The sequence below is a fragment of the Coenobita brevimanus genome, chromosome 88 (genome assembly GCF_032717465.1).
Source record: "Coenobita brevimanus isolate Jiangsu-jjx chromosome 88, ASM3271746v2, whole genome shotgun sequence".
In the NCBI taxonomy this organism is placed as follows: Eukaryota; Metazoa; Arthropoda; class Malacostraca; order Decapoda; family Coenobitidae; genus Coenobita; species Coenobita brevimanus.
The window spans coordinates 21,185,237-21,205,634 of NC_137041.1; the positions used below are offsets into that span (position 1 = coordinate 21,185,237).

Genomic DNA, 20,398 nt, shown 5'->3' on the forward strand with positions numbered 1-20,398 from the left:
GTATAAAAATATTTGCTCAAAGGGTATGATATATTATCTGTAAGTTTGTTGTCCTGCATTGTGAATATACAGTTGCTGACATATCAAAAAGAAACACCCGTCTGCCAGCGAGGTGGTGAAATGCTCTCTGCATCTGGTAACACTGATATGTATGGAACTTAACCAGGTTTCGTTTGGTTGCAGGGACGAACCGCACGCCGTGATCATTGCCTCTGTGAGCAGTTAATGGTGATATACAAACAATGTCCCGCCTGACAATATACTGAAAATGAGAACGTTTTGTGAATATGATAGTAACGTTATTCCTCACCATACATATTCGTATTTTAATCAAATGAGTTTTAGTATGTGTGACTTTCGACAAGCATCACGAACCATACAACATTTACCGACTGGCAGCATATAAGCCATTATAACATTATCTGCATTCCCGCACCTATCATAATAATCACAAAGTTACCCTGACTCCCATCCTCCCTGACCGTGAACCTGAATCTGACAGACCTCAATGGGTGGTGCCACAGTATATAGGGTGGGGCGCATGGGAGACAGGAGGAGGAAGGTGTGTGAGGAGGGAGCAATAATGGTCTGGCTGGTGGGAGGGGGTGCTCTGCAGGAGACGAGTGATGGGATAGGGGAGAGTGGACTGTAACAGGAAACTAGAATGGGATACATAAATGATACGCTGGTGACATGGTGCCAAATCAGCTATAGTTTAACGTTGATTACGAAATTTGACAGTCATGTCGTTAAACGTTATGAGGACTTCGTCACCTTACACAGTCTACCAGCATGTTATGTTATATCGTCTATAGGACGATAGGACGATGCAGGGTTTGTGTATGGTGACGACTATGTCATCACATGGTGATGTATGTAATGCCCCTAGAATGTCTGTCTGATGTCACACCTGTTGTCATAGCGATTGGGAGCTATTCTTGATGTGTTTACATAGTAGCAGCGTGGATGACGACTGTGACATGAAAAGCAGAGGAGGGGGGGAGGAGGAATTTTCTCTTGTCACATTAAATAATATTTAACAGTAGTGATTCGTGACTATGGTTCTCGTTAATATCTGTATGACACCGATGTAAACGAAAACGTTTTTTGTACTAGGGAGGATGTACTGGGTCCCAGAATATAGATAGCGAATCTGGGTTGGGCTAACAGGTGGGTACAGAGATGCCTTATCAGCTGTATTACATGATCTTCATGTCGGACAAGAGTTAACCCTATACTGATAGAGTAAATCGTGTTATGAAGGACGTGTAACTGTTAAGCAATCTGCTTCACACCCTCAGTTATCTCAGTATCCAGTTCACTGTCAGACTCTCCCTCTTCCTGACAACTGCGCGCACTTAGACATGGGTACTGACCGGGAGAAGGTGGCCGTAATGACTGCTACACCATGAACAACAGATCACATGTTTATACATGAACGGCAGGGGTTCACCTGTTTTCATTAATGGATTGCAACATACACAGTTACTCAGCCAAGACAACAGGTCCATGTTCGGACACAGCTGATATGTGTGGCTCAGTACTTGCTCTCTGTGAACAGTGCATTGATCCTCGTATTCATCTTTTTCCTGTCAGTCTCATACAATGTGAACGCTACTTGACTGTTTAGCATAACAAAACACACTGCAGATAAAGTGTGTGTTTGCATTTAATACAAGTGATTTCTGTAACTAATGTCATAGTTGATGTAATATACACGTGCTCAGACTGGATAACTCTAAACATTATATTTTGTTTCACCATTACTGGCTCGCGGATTTGCTAAGGAATGCTTGGGACATAAGATTGTTGCTCAGTATGAACCTAAATATAAGAGCCACTGGCGAGGTGTAAAGTCAACAGCCAAACACGGCATCAAAAAACGGTAACATAAACCTTTATTTTACATAATGCCATACAAATGTTAATGAGAATCATAGGGACCATCATTACTGTCAGAATGATCATACTAATTGGCGATATTCCCTACTCTGTTTGTGATATCAGTCATCATCCATGGTGATACTATGCAGTAGTCTACAAGAGCAATTCCCAATCACTATGACAACAGTTGTAACATCTGACAAACTGTAGGGACATGTAATATATTTGCATATTCACAAAGTCACCATACTCATAACAGAGTGGTACTGAGCCACCCAGTGGAAAGTGTGTTGTGAATTGGTGCAATTCATGACGGTCAATTACAACATGTGGCAATGTCAGCATAACATTTCATGGTCTGACTGTAAAATTCCATTTTCTCCATGAAACAATGATTTGGCCCAGTCATCACCTTGTAGTCTGTCCCACCCACCGTTGCTCCTGTCTTCTACAAAAGTCTGCCGCCCACTACCTCATCAACCCTCTCCGCTGGCCCTCAGTTCGACCACAATTGTGCCCTTCCTCATCCACCACCCTCCTCCTGTCTTCCAGATCCCCCACCCTCATCCTGCCACCTCCTGTGGCGCCACCTCCTGTATGTGGAGAACTTGCTCGATTTCAGAGGTTTACCAATATCAGGTTCACGGTAGGGAGGATGGGTTTTACGATAATTTCCTGTTCATTGATAGTTTTAGGGAACCTGATAACTACGACTTATATGATGAATTGTTAACTTGTGCATAGTTTGTGACTCAAAACTAACTCATGTATGAAATCCGTGTCATTCATAATAACGGCCATTATGTAGAGGATGTATTGTGTGACATAATTTTAAATATCTTATAATCAAGACATGCAATTATCGGCATTTTTTGTGGTGGAACATTTCTTATACTGTAGATTACCACCCATAACTACGCATAGCGACCATGATCACTGTGTTCGGTTCGTCCTAGCGACCGAACGAAACCTGAAGTTCCATACTTATCAGTGTTAACAAGATGCAGAGAGCATTGCACCACCACACTGGTGGACGGGGTGTTTCTGTTTGATATATCCGCAACTGTACAAAGCCTACCTAAAGTATAAAAGCATTTCATTATATATCTCCTTAGAAGTTAAAATAATGTTCTAGTGAGCGATAGGGCATTGTATATATAGATGAGTAGTGAGGCTATATACATTGGGGGTGTGGTGGAAGGTAGGGTGATTAGGGACCCTAGAGGGAATTGGGGGGGAAGGTTTGATAGGGGGTCACTGCTAAATCCTCCTCACCCTCCCTAGGGGCTCCATCTGCTAGCCACGCTCATACTTCACCTATTTCTGTTCTTTGATGTATGTACAGTTCCGAGCAGAAGAAGGGGAAACTCCATCTCAGGCCTGGTACACACATGGTGGGTCGCTTGTAGCTAACAGATTACTATTCCTGAGTGGTGAAGAAAAAGCAGGGAAAGGTAGATGGGTTAATAGCGGGGGTGCTGGCCATTGAGAGGAGGTTGGGCAGAGGTGGCGAGTTCAGAGAAGGTGGGGAAGGAGGGGGTGGGGGAGAAAAGTGATAATACAGTAGTTACCATATAAGCATTACCTACAGCAAAATGAATGATATTGGCCTGATGTTGAGTTGTTGTTTGCGTAAGTTCTCTAAATCCGTGAGCCATATCTATAAGCACAATCTGCAAAAATTACTGACTCATACATGTTCCATCAGGTATTGGTCAAACTGGTGGCGATAAGAGGGGGGTCAGTAGGCGACTTGATTGTAAGGTTGCCAACATGGTAAACTGTGATAATGTGTTGGGTGATATATTCTTTCAGCCTCATGCAATTCTGTAAATCCTTTACAACTGTACAAGGTAATGCCAGTAATTGTGAAGTAAATAATTGCTCATTTTCACGTGAGAATGATGGAGAAAAGACTTGACCATGTAGCACGGCAAGGTTGCATCACTGGGATATAGGACAGTGGGATGTCCGTTTGTGCCATAGCCACCAACATGGGAATATCTGTGAGAACAGTTCTAAGGTGGATCCATAAGTAAGCATAGAAATGAAGATACTACACATTATGAAGTATTAATAACTGTATGAACAGTTTTTAGGTGCTTACCTGAGGTAAAGCTACAGTTGTTACAAAAATGTTCCACATGTGGGAGGAGAGTGGTAATCTGGATAGCCTGCCTCTCGATTAACCACCATGCTCCTCAACTCCTGCTCTGGACCAGAATGTTGTATCCACACCACAGCAAAACCCATTCACAAATGCAGTACCCATCTGCGATGCCCTAAACCGATGTCAGTGAGTGGACAGTGAGGCAGCAGCTGCACGCAGTGGGGATAGCTTACATCAGTGAGTACCACCAGCCAAGGAGAGGCTTACCCAGTGGGACCTGGAGGGAAGGTTGGAGTTTGCTCAGTAATATACTGGTAAGGAGGATGAGTTTTGGGGCCACGTCATCTGAATGGATGAAAAAACGTTCAAATCTACTTCCTACGGCAGGCTCCATTGCAGAAGGCACAACATTATGTACTCAGTAAATACACTTTCAAATATACAGTCCTTCTAATGAGCAAAATCACTGATTACAGTATATGAAGCTTATGCATGCATTTATATTAATGATGTCAATATATAAAGTAATCCAAACTACGTATTCCCACAGCTACGAAAGGCAAAACATCCACGAGGAGGCAAGGAGTGGCCACCAGATTGTCAACATATGGGAACATACAGGGTTGGGTAAGCCTCCATGGAATGGGAGATATCCACCACATATAGGGCCCGTTCAATGACAGAAAGTATACTGATACCTGGAATGGGTTCTTCTTCCCCTCTTTCAACATGAGCCATCCTTTCACTTTGGTCCCGTTTAGTTTGTGCACGACTGCTGCCCCTTTCACCAAGCTCCAGGAGGAGTACTCACACACAGTCACTCACATGAAGTAAACTTCTTTGTTGGGTCATTATGATCATCACCCACTAGAGGGGCATTAGGTCAAATGAGATTAGTTTCAAAGTTGTCTGAAACCAAAAAAAAAATGGCAGGAGACAAGACGGCCGATCTAGTGGACCTAGGATTTAGGAAATATGAATAAGAAGGCACAAAGATCGGTAACCTGTACCATTTCCCCCCCTGACAATCAGGCTTGATGGAACCCCCTCACCCAGGTCATCTGCTCAAAGAAAATTGTACAGCGTTAGAGAGGTGGAATTCTCAAACTTGTACGATGAGGACGCCAAGAGTCAGGAGGCAATCCCCGCACATTAAGGCAATCCCTGCAAGCCTTGAGTTCAGGATGAGACTGGCTGCCCTCCACAGCTAGAAGACAAGTGGTCCCAGCCATGTCCTCCTTTGCTGAGGAATTGGTTGACGCCTCCTTAGCCATAGAGATGGAGTCAAAAGAGTTCTGCCCCTCCTCACAGACGGATGACTGGTGGTGGTTGGCAGGTATGAGAGTCTAGGTCATGGAATTTTCTGGAGCCAGGTCGTTTTCCTGGTAGCAGTTTTGTTAATTCAGTGGGCTTTCCAACCACAGGTGCTTCCGTGGTGTCTGGCGGTGGGTAGCAGGCTGCAGCTTTCGGGTCCAACACTCTCAGTGACAGAAGGCAGAATGTACATCTTAAGTAAAGCACTCAAGGATGGCAAGGCAAGGCAACCCATTCTCCTCAATGATCTCAGAAGAACTCACAATGCCCCATTGTCACCCCACAAAAAGGCTTCTCCATTGCAACCAATATTTCACTGATGGAGCTAACCTCTCCAGGAGTACCAGGTACCCTCGCTTGGTGCTGCTGGGCAAGGCAATGCTGTCTTTCATTGGGGGAACCCTGCACCACTGCACCCCCTGACCAAGTAACATCCCATGCCTCAGATTCCTTAGGAGTCCCAAAGATGGAAAACTCCACCGCTTCACCATCCCCGAGAGATTGCTGGAGGTGCCATGGACTGGGTGCAGCTATAGCCTTGCAGTGCAAGAAGACATCAGCGCCAATGTCCCAGTGCTTGATGAATCTATACCCCGCCCTACAGTAGAACCAAACCACGATTCCTCGAATCAGCAGTGTTGGCATGTTGCCTGGAAAAGTCTCCCACAATGGGCTGAAAGCAAGAGAGCTATTAGACACGACTGACCTCTGGGATGGCTGGCCACAAACTCGCCTTAAGTAAACTGATAGCTGCATGCCAAAAAGTCTTATTACTTTATGACATTTCTTGTAGGTGGATTGCATCATACTTTAATATGATAAATGACTGGGCACATCAAGGTGTCTTAATTAATGGCAACCGAAATTTAAAACTTGTGTCTTTCCAAATGGCAACTCCTATTTTCCACCCTACCCACGTCCAACACCCCTTCCTTCATGTCTAGCACTTCCTTCTTCTCAACTTCAGCAGGCCATCAAGATGCAATTCATATCTAATGTGCACAGGCTGGTATCGTGTTTCTGTTTTATCTCTTTCGATTTTCCATGAGGCTGAAAAAAATCTAATATCCTGCACTGTATCACAAATTAACCATTGTCGGCAACATCACCCCACCTCCTGACCGTCCTCTTTTCCCTACCAGTCCTCAGTCACTACCTTATTCAGCGGGTAGGAGTCGTTAACATTTTGCAAATTGTACTTATAGATATGGCTCACGGATTTACAGAGCTCGCACAAACAACAACTCGGCATTAGCCCAATATCATTAACTTGCGGTAGGTAATGCTGATATGGCAACTATTATCACTCTCCTCGCCCTCCTCCTCCCCCTAAGGTCTCTGAGTTTGCCACTTCTGCCCACCCTCCTCTCAACGGTCACGACTCACACTATCCTTCCCCCCCCCCCTTGCCTTTGCCAGAGTTCTCTTCCCCTCTCTCGGATAGTAACCTACCAGCCAGGAGCGATGCACTGTGTGTGTACCAGGCTGAGATAGCATTTTCCTCTCAACTAGTCACAACTATTTCACTCGCTTGACTATAATATTTATATGTATAACTGTATTAACCACCGCCGCGCATCACATCATATCAGGCGATATGCATTGCACCCCTGGCAGCACTGATCACCTCATGAGATGATGGATCTCCACACCATAATTTCAAGCAAGAGGAAGCAGTGGTTTCCCTGTGAATGTTGACTCTCCTTCTATGCCATCAGAGCTGATGTAAATCCCTGCCATGCCGCAGTTGCCAAATACCGCATATTTAGTAAATCAGATATGCTGGCACCCCTGGCTATGCTGATCGCCTCATATGAGGCGATGGGGCTTTGCAGCATATTTCAAGCACGAGGAAGTGTCAGTGGTTTCCATGGGAACGTCGAGTCTCCCTCTACCTCATCAGAGCTGTTGCCAATCCCTGCCCACTCCAGTTGCCAAATATTGCATTTTTAGCAATTCGATTTTCGTTTGTAACCCAGCAATGGCGGATTCATGCCCGTCTACCTCTCACGGTGCTGGCAACTTATCGCCGCCCGCACCCCCCCCCCCCAATAGATGTAAATTACAAAAAGACGAGGGTGATGAAGAGTTCAGACTCAGAAACACTTGATCTGATGACAAAACATCAACAATATTTTAAAAAATGAAACAAAAAATAAAACATTGACTCGGAATGTAATCTGGTTAATAAGAATTATCACGGGGAGGGGGGAGTCAAGCACATGTTAGTTAATAAGAGTTCGTATATTTCTTCATCTTTATAAGCTAATTCAAGAAAATCCCTCCTGAGGGACCAACACGGTACAGGATGAGAACAGAGAATATGTATATTCATCCTTTTGACAAATATTTTAGTCAATAAACTTTTTCAAATCCAAAATTCGAGCCCGCATCAGCAAGCATTTAGTGTGGACGTGACCTTAGCTCTGGCTTGTGAATGATGTACTGGTAAGGAATTGATGCTACGTTTATTCTTATGTGTTACTTTGCCTTTCCTTTCAATGCAGCTTGCATAGGAGAGTTAGATATGTAATGTTTAGTCATCATTAATAATCCTGTCGCCTCTCCTCCATGGACTTTGACATCTCAGTGTGGCGAATCCGATGCAAACAACGCTGATGGTATTGCTCTGTGGCCAAATGAAGACATCAGTGACGGTTGCTGTGGATTCACCAGACTGATTTCAAAGTCAAATGGGGAAAAGCAGGAGAGGCGAAAGGACTTTTGATGCCAACTGTGGCCTAATCAGTCATTTACAGTATATTTAAAATTTTGGCAAAACTGAGTTTCTCTTTAAAATCCCCTAAAGTGGAGACCAAGAAATCTTTCTGATGCCAGCAAAAGCATGGATTTACTTATATCAGCGGCATGAAGGTGAAACTATTGTGCTTTTAAGAGTGACAACATTTGACCGAGCTTTAGTGCTCGTACATAACGGTAGCTAATGAATCTAAGAGAGAGAGAGAGAGAGAGAAAGAACGGTGTAATAACTGAGTGCCATCTAATGGATATATGAATATGTAAAATATACATATGGAAAAATGTTTTAAACAGAAGTGAGGGAGTGCATACCCTACTCAGGCAACTAAAACATTCATTTTTCTTATTACCGAAGCGCAGGTTCTAAATAGAGGCAGCCAAATAAAAGAGATTTTCATTTTTTTTTAAACACATGAGGACTCTCATGGGGTGAACAGCATACTTTGGGGGTAGAACAACATCATGTGTTTAAGTATTATCAGTTGCACTGTAATAACTATTTCCTTATGGCAGCTATATAATTATCAAGATGTTTTTCAGTTACCCCAAAAACAGAAGTATAATCTCTCTCTCTCTCAGGCCAAAAGCGACACAGACGTATTCCCCCGTGACGACAAAGGATACCCATGCCTGGACGATGCTACGGACATCATCAGTGTGTGGAAGGTTAGTGACACTTCCTTAACAATTCTTCCTTTGTGATTTATTGCTTGATTATCTTGTTTGTTTATTATATCGGCATACTTTGCATCAGGAACATACAGGAGGATACTGAAGTGTAAGATTCCGTACACCTGTCCCTGGGCGATTCATTTTCACACCACTCGTCAATATTCCCTTGGATTCAGGACCCTACCTCACTTTATCTTTTGGGGGGAGGGGGGAGGGGGGTTGTGATGATGATGATAATGCTGCTGCCGCTGATGATGATGATGATAATGGCTGAATTATGATCGAATGATGACGGAATGATGGATAATAAATATATGATGAATGACATTGATGATGAAGTTGATGATGATGATGGTGGTGTATAAATTATGAGTGGCTGATGATTGAATGATGGATAATAATTTCTTTTTATGCGAGGAAGAAGGAATCAAAGGCCATGAGCCCGCAGTAACAGTTCCCTCCAAGAGAAAAACAAAATACAATAGAGAGCCAAACTCAAGATCCGATCATTTTGAGATGCCTGGACACACTGTGTTTGAAAGACTAGAGATCATAGGCAGCAGGAAATACAGACTGAGGGAGACAGTTCCAGAGTTGACCTGTTGCATAAATGAAGGACTGGGAGTAACAGTTAACTCTTGCATTAGAGAGTTGGACAGAAAAGGGATGAGACTTTTGCTGCTAGACGAGTGCTACGCGCCCGTCGTAGAGGTGGAGGAATGCATGCAGACAGTTCAGAGGAGCAGTGACCATTGAAGTAGCCATAGAAAAGAGATAAAGGTGCAACAGTGTGGCGACGAGACAGAGGTTGAAGGGAGTCAGTAAGAGGAAGAGAGTTAATGAGACGAAAAGCCTTTGACTCCGCCCTATTGAGAAGAGCTGTATGTGGGGAGCCTACCCACACATAAGAGTTGTACTAGACACAGGGGCGGATAAAACCTCTGTATAGAGTCAACAATTGTGCAGGGGTTAAGAAAGAACGGAGTCGGCATAACACACCTAATCTCTTGGAAGCAGATTTTACAAGAGATGTAATATGATCTTTCCAAGATAAGTCCCTAGTAAATGAAACCCCAAGCATGTTCAAGGAAGATGCAGGATTAAGCTGAATATTATCAAAAATTAGTGGGTATAACTGTGGAAGATTTTGTCGGGTTGTTAGGTGTAAGAACTGAGTCTTAGATGCGTTAAAAACAACCAGATTATTTTTACCCCAGTCAGAGATACGAGCCAAGTCAGACATTAGGTGTGCTATAGCCTCATCTCTTGTTTGTTGAAGTAACTGTTGAGATGGGCATTGCGGGAACCGAGTGGAAAGGTGAAGGGTGGAGTCATCAGCGTATGAGTGGATAGGGTTAGATGTACAGCTTAGAAGGTCACTGATGAATAAAAGGAAGAGAGTTGGCAATAGGAGAGAGCCCTGAGGAACACCACTGTTAATAGATCTAGGAGAAGAACGATGGCCGTCTACAACAGCGGCTATAGAACGACCAGAAAGGAAGCTAGCGATGAAGGCACAGATAGAAGGATAGAAACCGTAGGAGGGCAGTTTGGAAATTAAAGATTTATGCCAGACTCGATCGAAAGCCTTAGAGATGTCAAGTGCAATGGCAAAGCTTTCGCCAAAGTCCCGAAAGGAGGATGACCAGGAGTCTGAGAGGTAGGTGAGAAGATCGCCAGTGGAGCGTTCCTGACGGAACCCGTACTGACGATCAGAAACAAGGTTGTGATAGGAAGATGCCTTAAAATTTTTCTATTGAGAATTGACTCGAAAACTTTGAAATACAGGACGTTAAAGCAACTGGACGATAGTTCGAGGGTTGGGAGTGGTCACCTTTCTTTGGGACTGGCTGAATGAGAACAAACTTCCAGCAAGAAGGAAAGGTACAAGTTGACAGACAAAGGCGAAAGAGTTTGCCTAGACAGGGTGTAAGCACAGAAGCACAGTTCTTGAGAAAAATGATTGACGATGACGGTGAGGATGATGATGAAGAATCATGATAATGATAAAGGATATAAGATAATAACGACGACGGGGATGATGATGATGATGACAATGATTATGATGATGATGATGATGATGATGATGATGATGATGATGACGATGATGATGACAATGATGATGATGATGATGATGTTCTCTAATCGCCTGCAGGAGATGGAGAAGGTGGCAAAGGCGGGTTTGGCCAAGAACATCGGCGTGTCCAACTTCAACATCAAACAAATGAGGAAGGTCATAGCCAATGCCACCTTCCTGCCGGCGGTGCTGCAGGTGATATTACAATCCTAGGACGCAGAGGAGAGGCCCATTACGCTCACTATACTCCCATTCTTTTCATCTGAGAGAACTGGGTCACTGTCTCACCTGCATGGAAATCAATAAGTTAGGAATGAGGTTAGGAATGAGGTAGGGATGAGTTGTATTTGCATGACGTTCCAGGACTCTTTGTTTTGAGGCAGGCATGAATCTCCTTGGTTACTAATGGTCTACCCTTCAATGTGACAATACTTGGCCACCAGCTGAGCTGAGAGAAGTTTGGGATAATTACCAGTTTAGAATGAGTGCACCATAGGAACTGCAACGGGTTTCCTTCGCTGAATTAGGTCCATGTGTATGTGTGTGCATACTTACCTGTATGTACCTACAGGTTGAGCTGAGCGTGTACATCCAGCAGCCTCAGGTACAGGAATATTGTCGTCGGCAGAACATTGTCATCACCGCCTACGCCCCGTTCGGCTCCCCTGACAGGTTTAAGTGAGTAACCCCCCCCCTCTCTCTCTCTCTCTCTCTCTCTCTCTCCCTTTCTCAATGAATGTATCACTGTGAAGGCTTAAGGAAACAACAAATTAACCAGTGTCCTAGCTGGAATTCGATACAGGGTCCTGCGAAAAAGAGTCCACTATGGTGACATAGGTAAAGGTACAAGCAAAAGTTTGGCGACACTCCTCTGCTGGCTGAGGCAATGGAACTATTTCTATGGGATATCAGTTTACAGCAGACAACAAGATAATGAGAAGCAGGATTTTTTTTTTTTTTTTTTATTGTCAACTAATTTCTGCTCATGTCTGTACCCAATGTGACTATGGGCTATGTGGGCTTTTATACACCCAGTTACATTCGAATTTCATTAGATTTTTCTTGAGCAGTAATTTTAGTTTGACCTTTGTTTTCTTTATGTACAATGGAAAAATTCTAAAACAAACCCAGAAAAAAATATTCATTTTAATCTCAAGCAAATACAAGCAAGAAGCCTCGGACCAGGACTAATCAAAAGATGACGACTAAGGACCGAACAAAGGACATGATGTGGATGGCGATGTGGAATGTAAAGGGTGCATATGATGAGGTGAAAGAGAGAGAGATTGTCCAGGTGCTTGAGAGTACGAAAGTGGACGTATGTGGATTAACTGAAACTAAATGGAGAGCAAAGAGTGTGAGAGAATGGGAGTATGGATGAGGTATATGTGCGGGAGTAGGTGAGAATGAGAGGGAAAAAGAAGGAGTGTGTATTGTTGTGAGTAACAGATGGAAGGAGAATATAAGAGAGTATGGATCAGTTGGCTCAAAGATTGTGTGGGTAAGATTGAAAATTGGACTACAGATGTGGGCAATTGTGTGCGTGTATGTGCCAACGCAAGACCGTGCAAGCAGAGTGAGAAAGGAATTCTGAACAAATGTGCAAGTGTGCATGGAAAAGTTTCAAAGGAATGAGCAAGTGTTTTTGATTAGTGATATGAATGGTAAAGTAGGGAATGTGAAGGTGGATGGAGTAGTTGGTGAGTGGGGTGAACCTGCAGAGACAGATGAGAATGGCAGTACTTTAGTGGACTTCTGTGCCGGGAGGCGGTTGGTGATAGTCAATACCCTCTTCAGGTACAAAATGATCCACAGGTATACGTGGCAAGTGATGAGAAGGGTGAGTGGTGAACTGAATGAAAGGAAGACAATGATTGATTATGTGTGTGTAAATGAAAGGATGCATAGGTGTGTAATGGATGCAGAGGCATATAGACTGTGGGTGAGTGACCACCAGAATCAAGGAATGGAAAAATAGAAGAAGTGATGGACGGGGGGAAGGAGTAGATGTAGGAAGAGTGGAAAGGTTACAAGAGGATGAGAAATAAAAGAAAGAAGTGGAGGAACGATTGGGTAAATATGGATTGGAGCAGATGGGGGACGTGGAAGGTGTGTGCAAGATCTTCACAGGAGGAATATGTGCAGCATGTGAGGTGGTGTGTGGGTTGAAGAGAAGACGAAAGGGAGTGCAAGGAACAGCATGGTAGAATGAAGAGGTGTGACAGGCTGTGGCACAAAAGAAGAAGGCATATAATCAACGGATGAGAAATAGGGGCGTGGAAGAAGTTGACAGACTGAAGAAAGAGTTATATGTAGAAAGGAAGAGAGAGGTGAAAAGAGTAGTAAGAGTGAGTAAGAAGAAAGTGGAGGAATTGGAAAGGAATTTGAGTGTAAAGTGGAGGGACTGTAAGAAAATGTCCTGGAAAGGGGTGAAGAGAGTTAGACAGGGTGGAAGTGAGGTTAGTCGGGGAGTGAAAGATAGAAATGGTAGATTAATATATGAGAAGGGAGAAAAAGTGAGCAGATGGAGAGAAAACTTTAAGGAATTATTGAACACAGAGAATGAAAGTAATGCGAGTATCCAGTAAGTGGCTGGGAAATGGCTTAGAGGAGGGAGATGAGAAGACAGGAAGAAATCAGTAGGATGGAAGCTGTGGAAGCAATGAAGAAAGTCAAAATGGGGAAAGCCCCAGGAATTAGTGGAGTGTGTGGTGAAATGCTGAAGCATTGGGGAGAGATAGTAGTGTTGTAGAATGGATGGGGAAGATGTGCAGATTGGCCTGCGAGGAAGGTACTGTAGAGTCCAGGAGGATTAGAAGTCAGGTACAATTATTTCCTTGTGCAAAGGAAAAGGGGAAAAAGAAGTGTGTGGTAATCATAGGGGCATTTGTCTTCTTATACTCCTTTCGGAGCAAGAAGTCCGTTCAGGGTGTGGCAGAAGTTGGAATTTCCCCGAGTGAGACGTCGCCAATTTGACCACCAATTATCGGATTATCACTCTGTCTCCCTACCTATCCCCATCCCACCTGTTTCTCTCTCTCTCTCTCTCTCTCTCTCTCTCTCTCTCTCTCTCTCTATCTATATATATATATATATATATATATATATATATATATATATATATATTTATTATTTATTTTCAACTTTTTTTCCACACCACCAATGAGGTAAAAGTCTAGGCGCGTTTTATTTTTAAGAGGTTTCCCCTGTAGGCCTAATCCTTGTGGCTAGACAGGGAGTGACCCTGGGTCCCTCGCCGACCTCGGCGTGGCAACATGGGAAAAAAGCGCTGCCACGTGTCATAGAATTCATTCAAATCGTTGTTATAATTCTAAAAAGTGATACTCAATGTACTATATAGCTATCTTTATTATAAACAGAATATAAAAAACAATTTCAAATAGCACATAGATGGGGAATAAGAGAAAGAGAGACATGTACTATGGTTGATTTGGCAGAATCGCTAGAGGTGATTCACCAGGTGGGCCCCACCCTGAACGGACTTCTTGCGGTGAAAGGACTATAGTGTAATAGGAAAAGTATATGGTAGGATATTTATTGACAGATTTTGGGAAATAACAGAGGAATTAGTTGGAGAAGAACAGGGAGGCTTGAGGAAGGGAAGAGGTTGTGTAGATCAGATATTCATTCTTAGATCTTTAATCAAAAAGTTTCTAGAGAAGGGAAAGAAGTTGTATGCGGTTTTCATGGATTTGTAGAAAGCATATGACAGGGTGGATAGACAAGGATTGTGGAAAGTATTAAGAATATATGGAGTAGATGGGAAGTTGTTGAATGCTGGGAAGAGTATGTATGAGTGTGCTAAGGCTGAAGTGCCTGTGGATAGTGAACTGTGTGAGTTTTTCTTTTGAAGGTTGCTCAATCTGTACATGGATGGGATTTAGAGATACAAGGTAGGGTAGTGGATGTTGGAGTGGCCCTAACGGGAGAGGGCAGTGTTTGGAAACTCCCTATATTGTTGTCTCCAGATGATACTGTATTGTTAGGTGAAGACGAAGGGGAGGTGCAAGGCTTGGTGGATGAGGTTGGAAGAGTTGTGTAAGAAACGGAATCTAAAGGTGAATGTAGGGAAGAGTAAAGTTATGGTCTTCGAGTGAAGTGAAGTAAGTGAATGTACAGTGAGGTTGATAAGGAGGAAACGGGAAACGTGAGTAAGTTTAAGTACTTGGGTAGTGTGATGATAAGGATGGATGTTTGGAGGGTGAAGTGCTTGAAAGGGTTCAACAAGGAAGAAAAGTTGCTGGTTCCTTGAAAGCAGTGATAAGAAACAGGGAAGTGAGCATGGAAGTGAGAAAGTTACTACATGACAGTATTGTGATACCAACTCTAACGTATGGAATTGAAGCTTGGACGTTGTTGGAGTGACACAACTCAAGAGTGAGAATGGAAATGAGTTATTTGAGAGGGGCATGTGGAGTCACATGGAGAGACAGACTGTCAAATGAGGATGTGAAGGAGCGTTGTTGTATCGATGTGAATGTGATAGGAAGCGTTAGGAGAAACACACTGAGGTGGTTTGGCCATGTGGAGAGGATGGAGAGTGAGGCTTACGAGGAGAGTGTATGTGAGTAAGGTGGAGACAAAAGGTTGAGATGGAGGGATGGAGTGGAGAGGTATATGAGAGAGAGGAGTGTGAGCTGGGAGCAGGGCAGTGAAATGGTGGGGGACACGGCAGCGTGGAGGCGATTTGATTATGGTCACCCTGTATGGGATTAAGAAGTCTTGCAATAGATAGACAGATAGTAATACAATGAATAAGGAAGCTGACAACAAAATGCGCCAGTGTTTAAGATACCTGGACACAAATAATTTAAAAGAGTAAATGTCATGGCCTAAAACAAAAAGAAAGATAATAATAATAAATAAATAAATATAATCTGCAATAATTATAGCCTCCTTGCCGTCAAAACAAGGCCACCTGAAATCTTCCTCTTTCTCCCGAACAGCACTGGATGCAGATCAGGCAGCTCCCCCTGTGACGGTGACGGCGGGTGTGGGTGGGTGCTGGAGGACCCTGTGGTACGCCTGGTGGCTGAGAATCACTCTGTAACCCCGGCTCAGGTCCTGCTTCGCTTCCTCGTCCAGCAGAACATCGCCACCATCCCTAAGTCTGCCAACCCTACACGCATAGCACAGAATTTTGATGTGAGTAATAAGACGGACAGATGGAAAAGATATTGGGCCGTAGTGATAAGATGGATAGATGGGAACGAAATGGCAGGGGACTGGGCGACATGGATGCGATTTGTTTGTGGCCACCTCCTACGGAATTGAGACGTCTGGATATACAGTAGATAGACAGAAAAGATGGGCTGTCGTGATAGGAAGGATAGATGGAACATATGCTGAGCCATAGTATTGTCTTATTCTGCCACTGAGATACGGGAGTTAAGTTGCAACAGGAAAATATCCTCCAGGATACAATGAATAATCAAAAGAACGCATGTAAAATTTTTTCCACCTGGGCATAACAGATTTGTGGTTTTCAACTAGCTATTGCACTTCCTCGTGACTAGCGCCATAATAAAGTGTTAATCTATTGCTGCAACTCAGCGTTCAAGATGGAGAGAGGTCAATTTTAGTCCAAGTTAAAGTGATAATACCAAAATAATCTAAAATACTAATAAAAAATATAATGTTCTCCGTGGTCCAGCTAACAGAGAGGACATGGATGCTCTGATGAGTCGATATAGAGAGGCAAGAGATGTCAGTTTTAGGCCAAGTTAGAGTGAAAGGAGCACAGTAATACCAGTACTAAGAAGACAATATTGCTCCCACCCGGTCCCTTCAGATATGGGGGTTCAAACTGACGGAGACAGAGATGGAGGCGCTGAAGACTAGGGACAAAGGCGAGGCAGGACGAAGATTCGGATCTAACTACTTTCCACTGTTCAAATGGTTAGTTATGTCTGCTCTCCCGCTTCCCTTTCCGTATATTTCCCCTATTTTTTCGTTTATTTTTGCCTCCATCATTCCTTTCTTCCTTGCCTACCTCCTTACTTACCTACCTACCTGCCAACCAACTTCCCTGTCACTTACCTACCATTCAGCCTATTTTTCTTTTTCTTCGCCCCTTACCGACATCGCTCCCTCTCCACATGCCCGCCTACGTACCCACCACACTACCTACCTACCCACCTCACACTATATTTGCCTACCCTCTTGTTTTCCTCTTCCTCTCTTATCTTTCCACGTTTTGCATCTTAAAGTGAAAATAAGAGTAAGGTTGTTGAAGATGATGATGATATGTGTTTTTTTTCATTTTATTTGCAGGGTAAGTGACCACCCGGAGTATCCCCTCTAGCGTGACTTGAGCACACACACACACACACACAAACACACACACACACACACACACACACACACACACACACACACACACACACACACACACACACACACACACACACACACACACACATGCTAAAGACTAGAAGAGTAGAAGAGGTTGGAAAAAGATACTGAGGTTGTTGTTGTTGTTGTTACCCAATCCATTCCTGGACATGCACGCGGTGGACTGCAGGCTGAGTATGAGTTTCTCCCGCAATCCGCCATCCTTCTATCAGGGGATAATGAGGGATGTGGGGGACGTACAGTATATCTATAACAGGCAGCTCCCCCTCCCGGCTATATCAGTGCCACCACGTGACGGCGTCCGTCTCCAGTAGCCCACAGATTTCACGAGGTGGAATATAATAGTGTCCATTTCCGAGTGAGGTATGTAAAACCTGTTCATTGGCGATTTATTATGACCATTACACTTTTGTCTTCTTGTGTGTTGCCGAAGGAAACTATGTCGATATTATGACGATGTAAGTAGCACACAATAAAATGTTGAGGTGTATTATGCCAAACAATCGCTAAGGAAGAGGTGTTAGGATGCCTCACATGAATTAGAATTAGAAACATGAATTAGAGGGAACTGATCTCCAGAATAAAAGTAAATAAAAAATACTTCAAAATTGTTTTATTTTTCCTACATTGGTAGACAATTTTATTAAGGACAAAGAGAGAGAGAGAGAGAGAGAGAGAGTGAAAGAGAGAAAGTATTCTTATCATCGCCAGACGATTTTCTATCAACCCCTTGTCTGCGATGACGTGTTTACTTTTCAGTCTTGTTGCCTACAGACGATTATTTTCATCTTAGAGGAAAGTCTTGCAGTGAAGGGGTTAATGAGGGCTATATTTAACCCTCTTGCAGCTCTGAAAATCTCTCTTAATCCTAACAAAATCGTCCTCCGTTGTTGTTGCTTAAAACTGGTCAATGTTACCGAGCACACCCGTCGACCACAGGTAAGTAATGGATCATAATGTGTGCGTATCTCATCCCTGGCCCCATGGTGTGAGAGATCCACCAGCCAGCCAACACACGGCCTTGCTCTGACGCACACTTACGTCACGGCAAGAACGGCTGTGTCATAGCAGTATATATACACGTGGTGAGGGTGTTGCCATCTTAGCGGTTTTGCTGGACTTAGGAATGTTCATTTTCTTTTAGCAACCCCCCTGGGGAGAGGGGAGGAAAGAATGGCCTACTTGCCCAGCATCACTGCTGGTCGTTAGAGGCGACTAAAAGGGGCCTTTTTGTCTCCAATCTTTCTCTCCTTACTGTCTTCTTCTCTTCTGCCCTTCTCCTCCTCTTGATTTTTCCGTGTTTCCTCCGGCCTTTTCATCCTTCTCAACTCCTATCAGGTTAGACATTTGGTTTCATGACATGGATAGTTTAAGGACCTCCCACTGACACTGACTCTTCGTTCCTGTGCTTTAACACTAAACCGTTTCATCAGCAAGCCGCTTCATCGCCAAAACCACTTCAACGCCAGTTTTAATGCCATGTAACCAATTTATGGCTTGGTGCTTGTTCTTCATTATTCCTTCTTTCTTTTAGCAACATATTTATTTCAAGCGACGTGTGAAATTTAGGAATTTCATTAATATTCTAAATATATACTGGTGATCTGAACTTTTTTTTCTGTCTGTTTATGGATCTCTGAACGATTAGCGTCATTTTAGCTCCTTTCGATTTGGCAGCTCCAAGCAGTCATTTTTACTTACACTTACCTATTTAGTGTATTTCTGCTAGATCCAGAAATAGTCACTTCCGTTTAGTGATAATTTTGTAATGTTTGGCGATAAGAAATCTAGCGGGATTATACAGTTTTTCACAGTTTGATATATTCCAGAGATTTTTTTTTTTCCCAAAGGTTTTCTGGATAATTTTGTTTTTCAAGACAATCTAACGTTTTTAAGAGCAAGTTAAGCGGTATTCGTGGTTTTGGATTTGGTTACCCTGCAGTGCCTGTCAGCTGTAGTGCCTATATAGGTGCAGTGCCGGTGATGTGTTTCCCTCGGCTGTATGGGTCTCCCCGAACACACAGCTGGCCACAGGTAACTGCAGTTCATCTAAACATAGGTCGTTCTCTCTCTAACAAGAAAAATCATGCAAATATCATGGCGAGTTGTGCGTGTTTTTTTAATGCAAGGAAGAAGGAACTAAAGGCCAGGTGCCCGCAAACCGTTGCTTAAAAAAAAAAAAAAAAAAAAAAAAAACGAAAGATAGCCAAATTCAAGGCCCGTTCATTTCGAGATGGCTGAACACACTGCGTTTGAAAGACTGGAGATCATAGGAAGTAGGAAATACAGAGGGAGACAGTGTTCACCTAAACATAGGTCATCCTCCCTCTAACAAGAGAAACCAAGAATATATCATGGCTAGTTGTGGGATACGTGCATAGCCCCCCACTGTGGAGGGGAACAGGCGCTGCAATTCAATGAACTGTCTCATCGTCGGGGACTGTAAGTTCGATTGTCAACAAAAAATCCTTCATGGACACTGCTGCACTAAGTAGTTCCCCATAATATTGTAGTGATAACTGCAGCAGTATTATTATTAGTGGCAGTAGTAGTAGTAGTAGTAGTAGCAGTAGTAGTAGTAGCAAAAAAGTTGACTGTGATCGTGCTTAAGCCGGAACATTTCAAAGAAAGGTATAACTTTTCTCAGGTGCATTTTTTTCCCCTTCGTTCTCAGAGGCCATCGTAGTCAGGATGTTACCTTCAAGACGGGACAGCGGATGCCTCTCTTGGGACTGGGATGCTGGCAGGTGGGTGCTCAGACATCATCACCATCATGAAATAAACAGCCAGACATACACCTGATAGGTAATGTTACTAACAGCGTCACATATCTCCTGTCAAAGATGAAAGTGGAGAGCTGTTTGCCGCAGTGGAGGCCGCCACAGAAGCTGGATATCGCCACCTGGACACCGCCTACCACTACCTGAACGAGGTGCAGGTGGGGGAAGGGATGTACAGTACATGTGATTCGCAAGAACAGGCACAGAGGTAAGAGAGGTTTTTGTTGTCACTAAGGTAATAGTTGGGATACTTTCTTCGTTGTAAGGTGAACAGCAAGGTAGTTTTCGTTGCTGCTAAGATAAGGGATTCTTCCTTCTCGTTGCTAAGGTAAAAGTAAACCTGTTTTCTTCCCTGGTAAGTTTATGGTGGAGTTGTTTACGTCGATGTAAAGATACTGTAGCCTATTCGATCTGCACTGAGCAGAG

The 20,398-nt window shown here is 43.5% G+C and overlaps 1 protein-coding gene across 1 annotated transcript in view; it reads left to right on the forward strand.

Annotated features, from left to right (window-relative positions):
• Positions 1-17,142, forward strand: part of LOC145411232 (aldo-keto reductase family 1 member B1-like) — a 57,302-nt gene extending 40,160 nt beyond the window's left edge. Inside the window, exons 4-9 of the mRNA XM_080281297.1 lie at positions 8,648-8,734; positions 10,896-11,012; positions 11,389-11,495; positions 15,785-15,983; positions 16,630-16,736; positions 17,112-17,142. Coding sequence (XP_080137423.1) covers positions 8,648-8,734; positions 10,896-11,012; positions 11,389-11,495; positions 15,785-15,983; positions 16,630-16,736; positions 17,112-17,142 — 648 coding nt within the window. The remainder of the gene's footprint in view (positions 1-8,647; positions 8,735-10,895; positions 11,013-11,388; positions 11,496-15,784; positions 15,984-16,629; positions 16,737-17,111) is intronic.
• Positions 17,143-20,398: the final 3,256 nt, after the last annotated feature.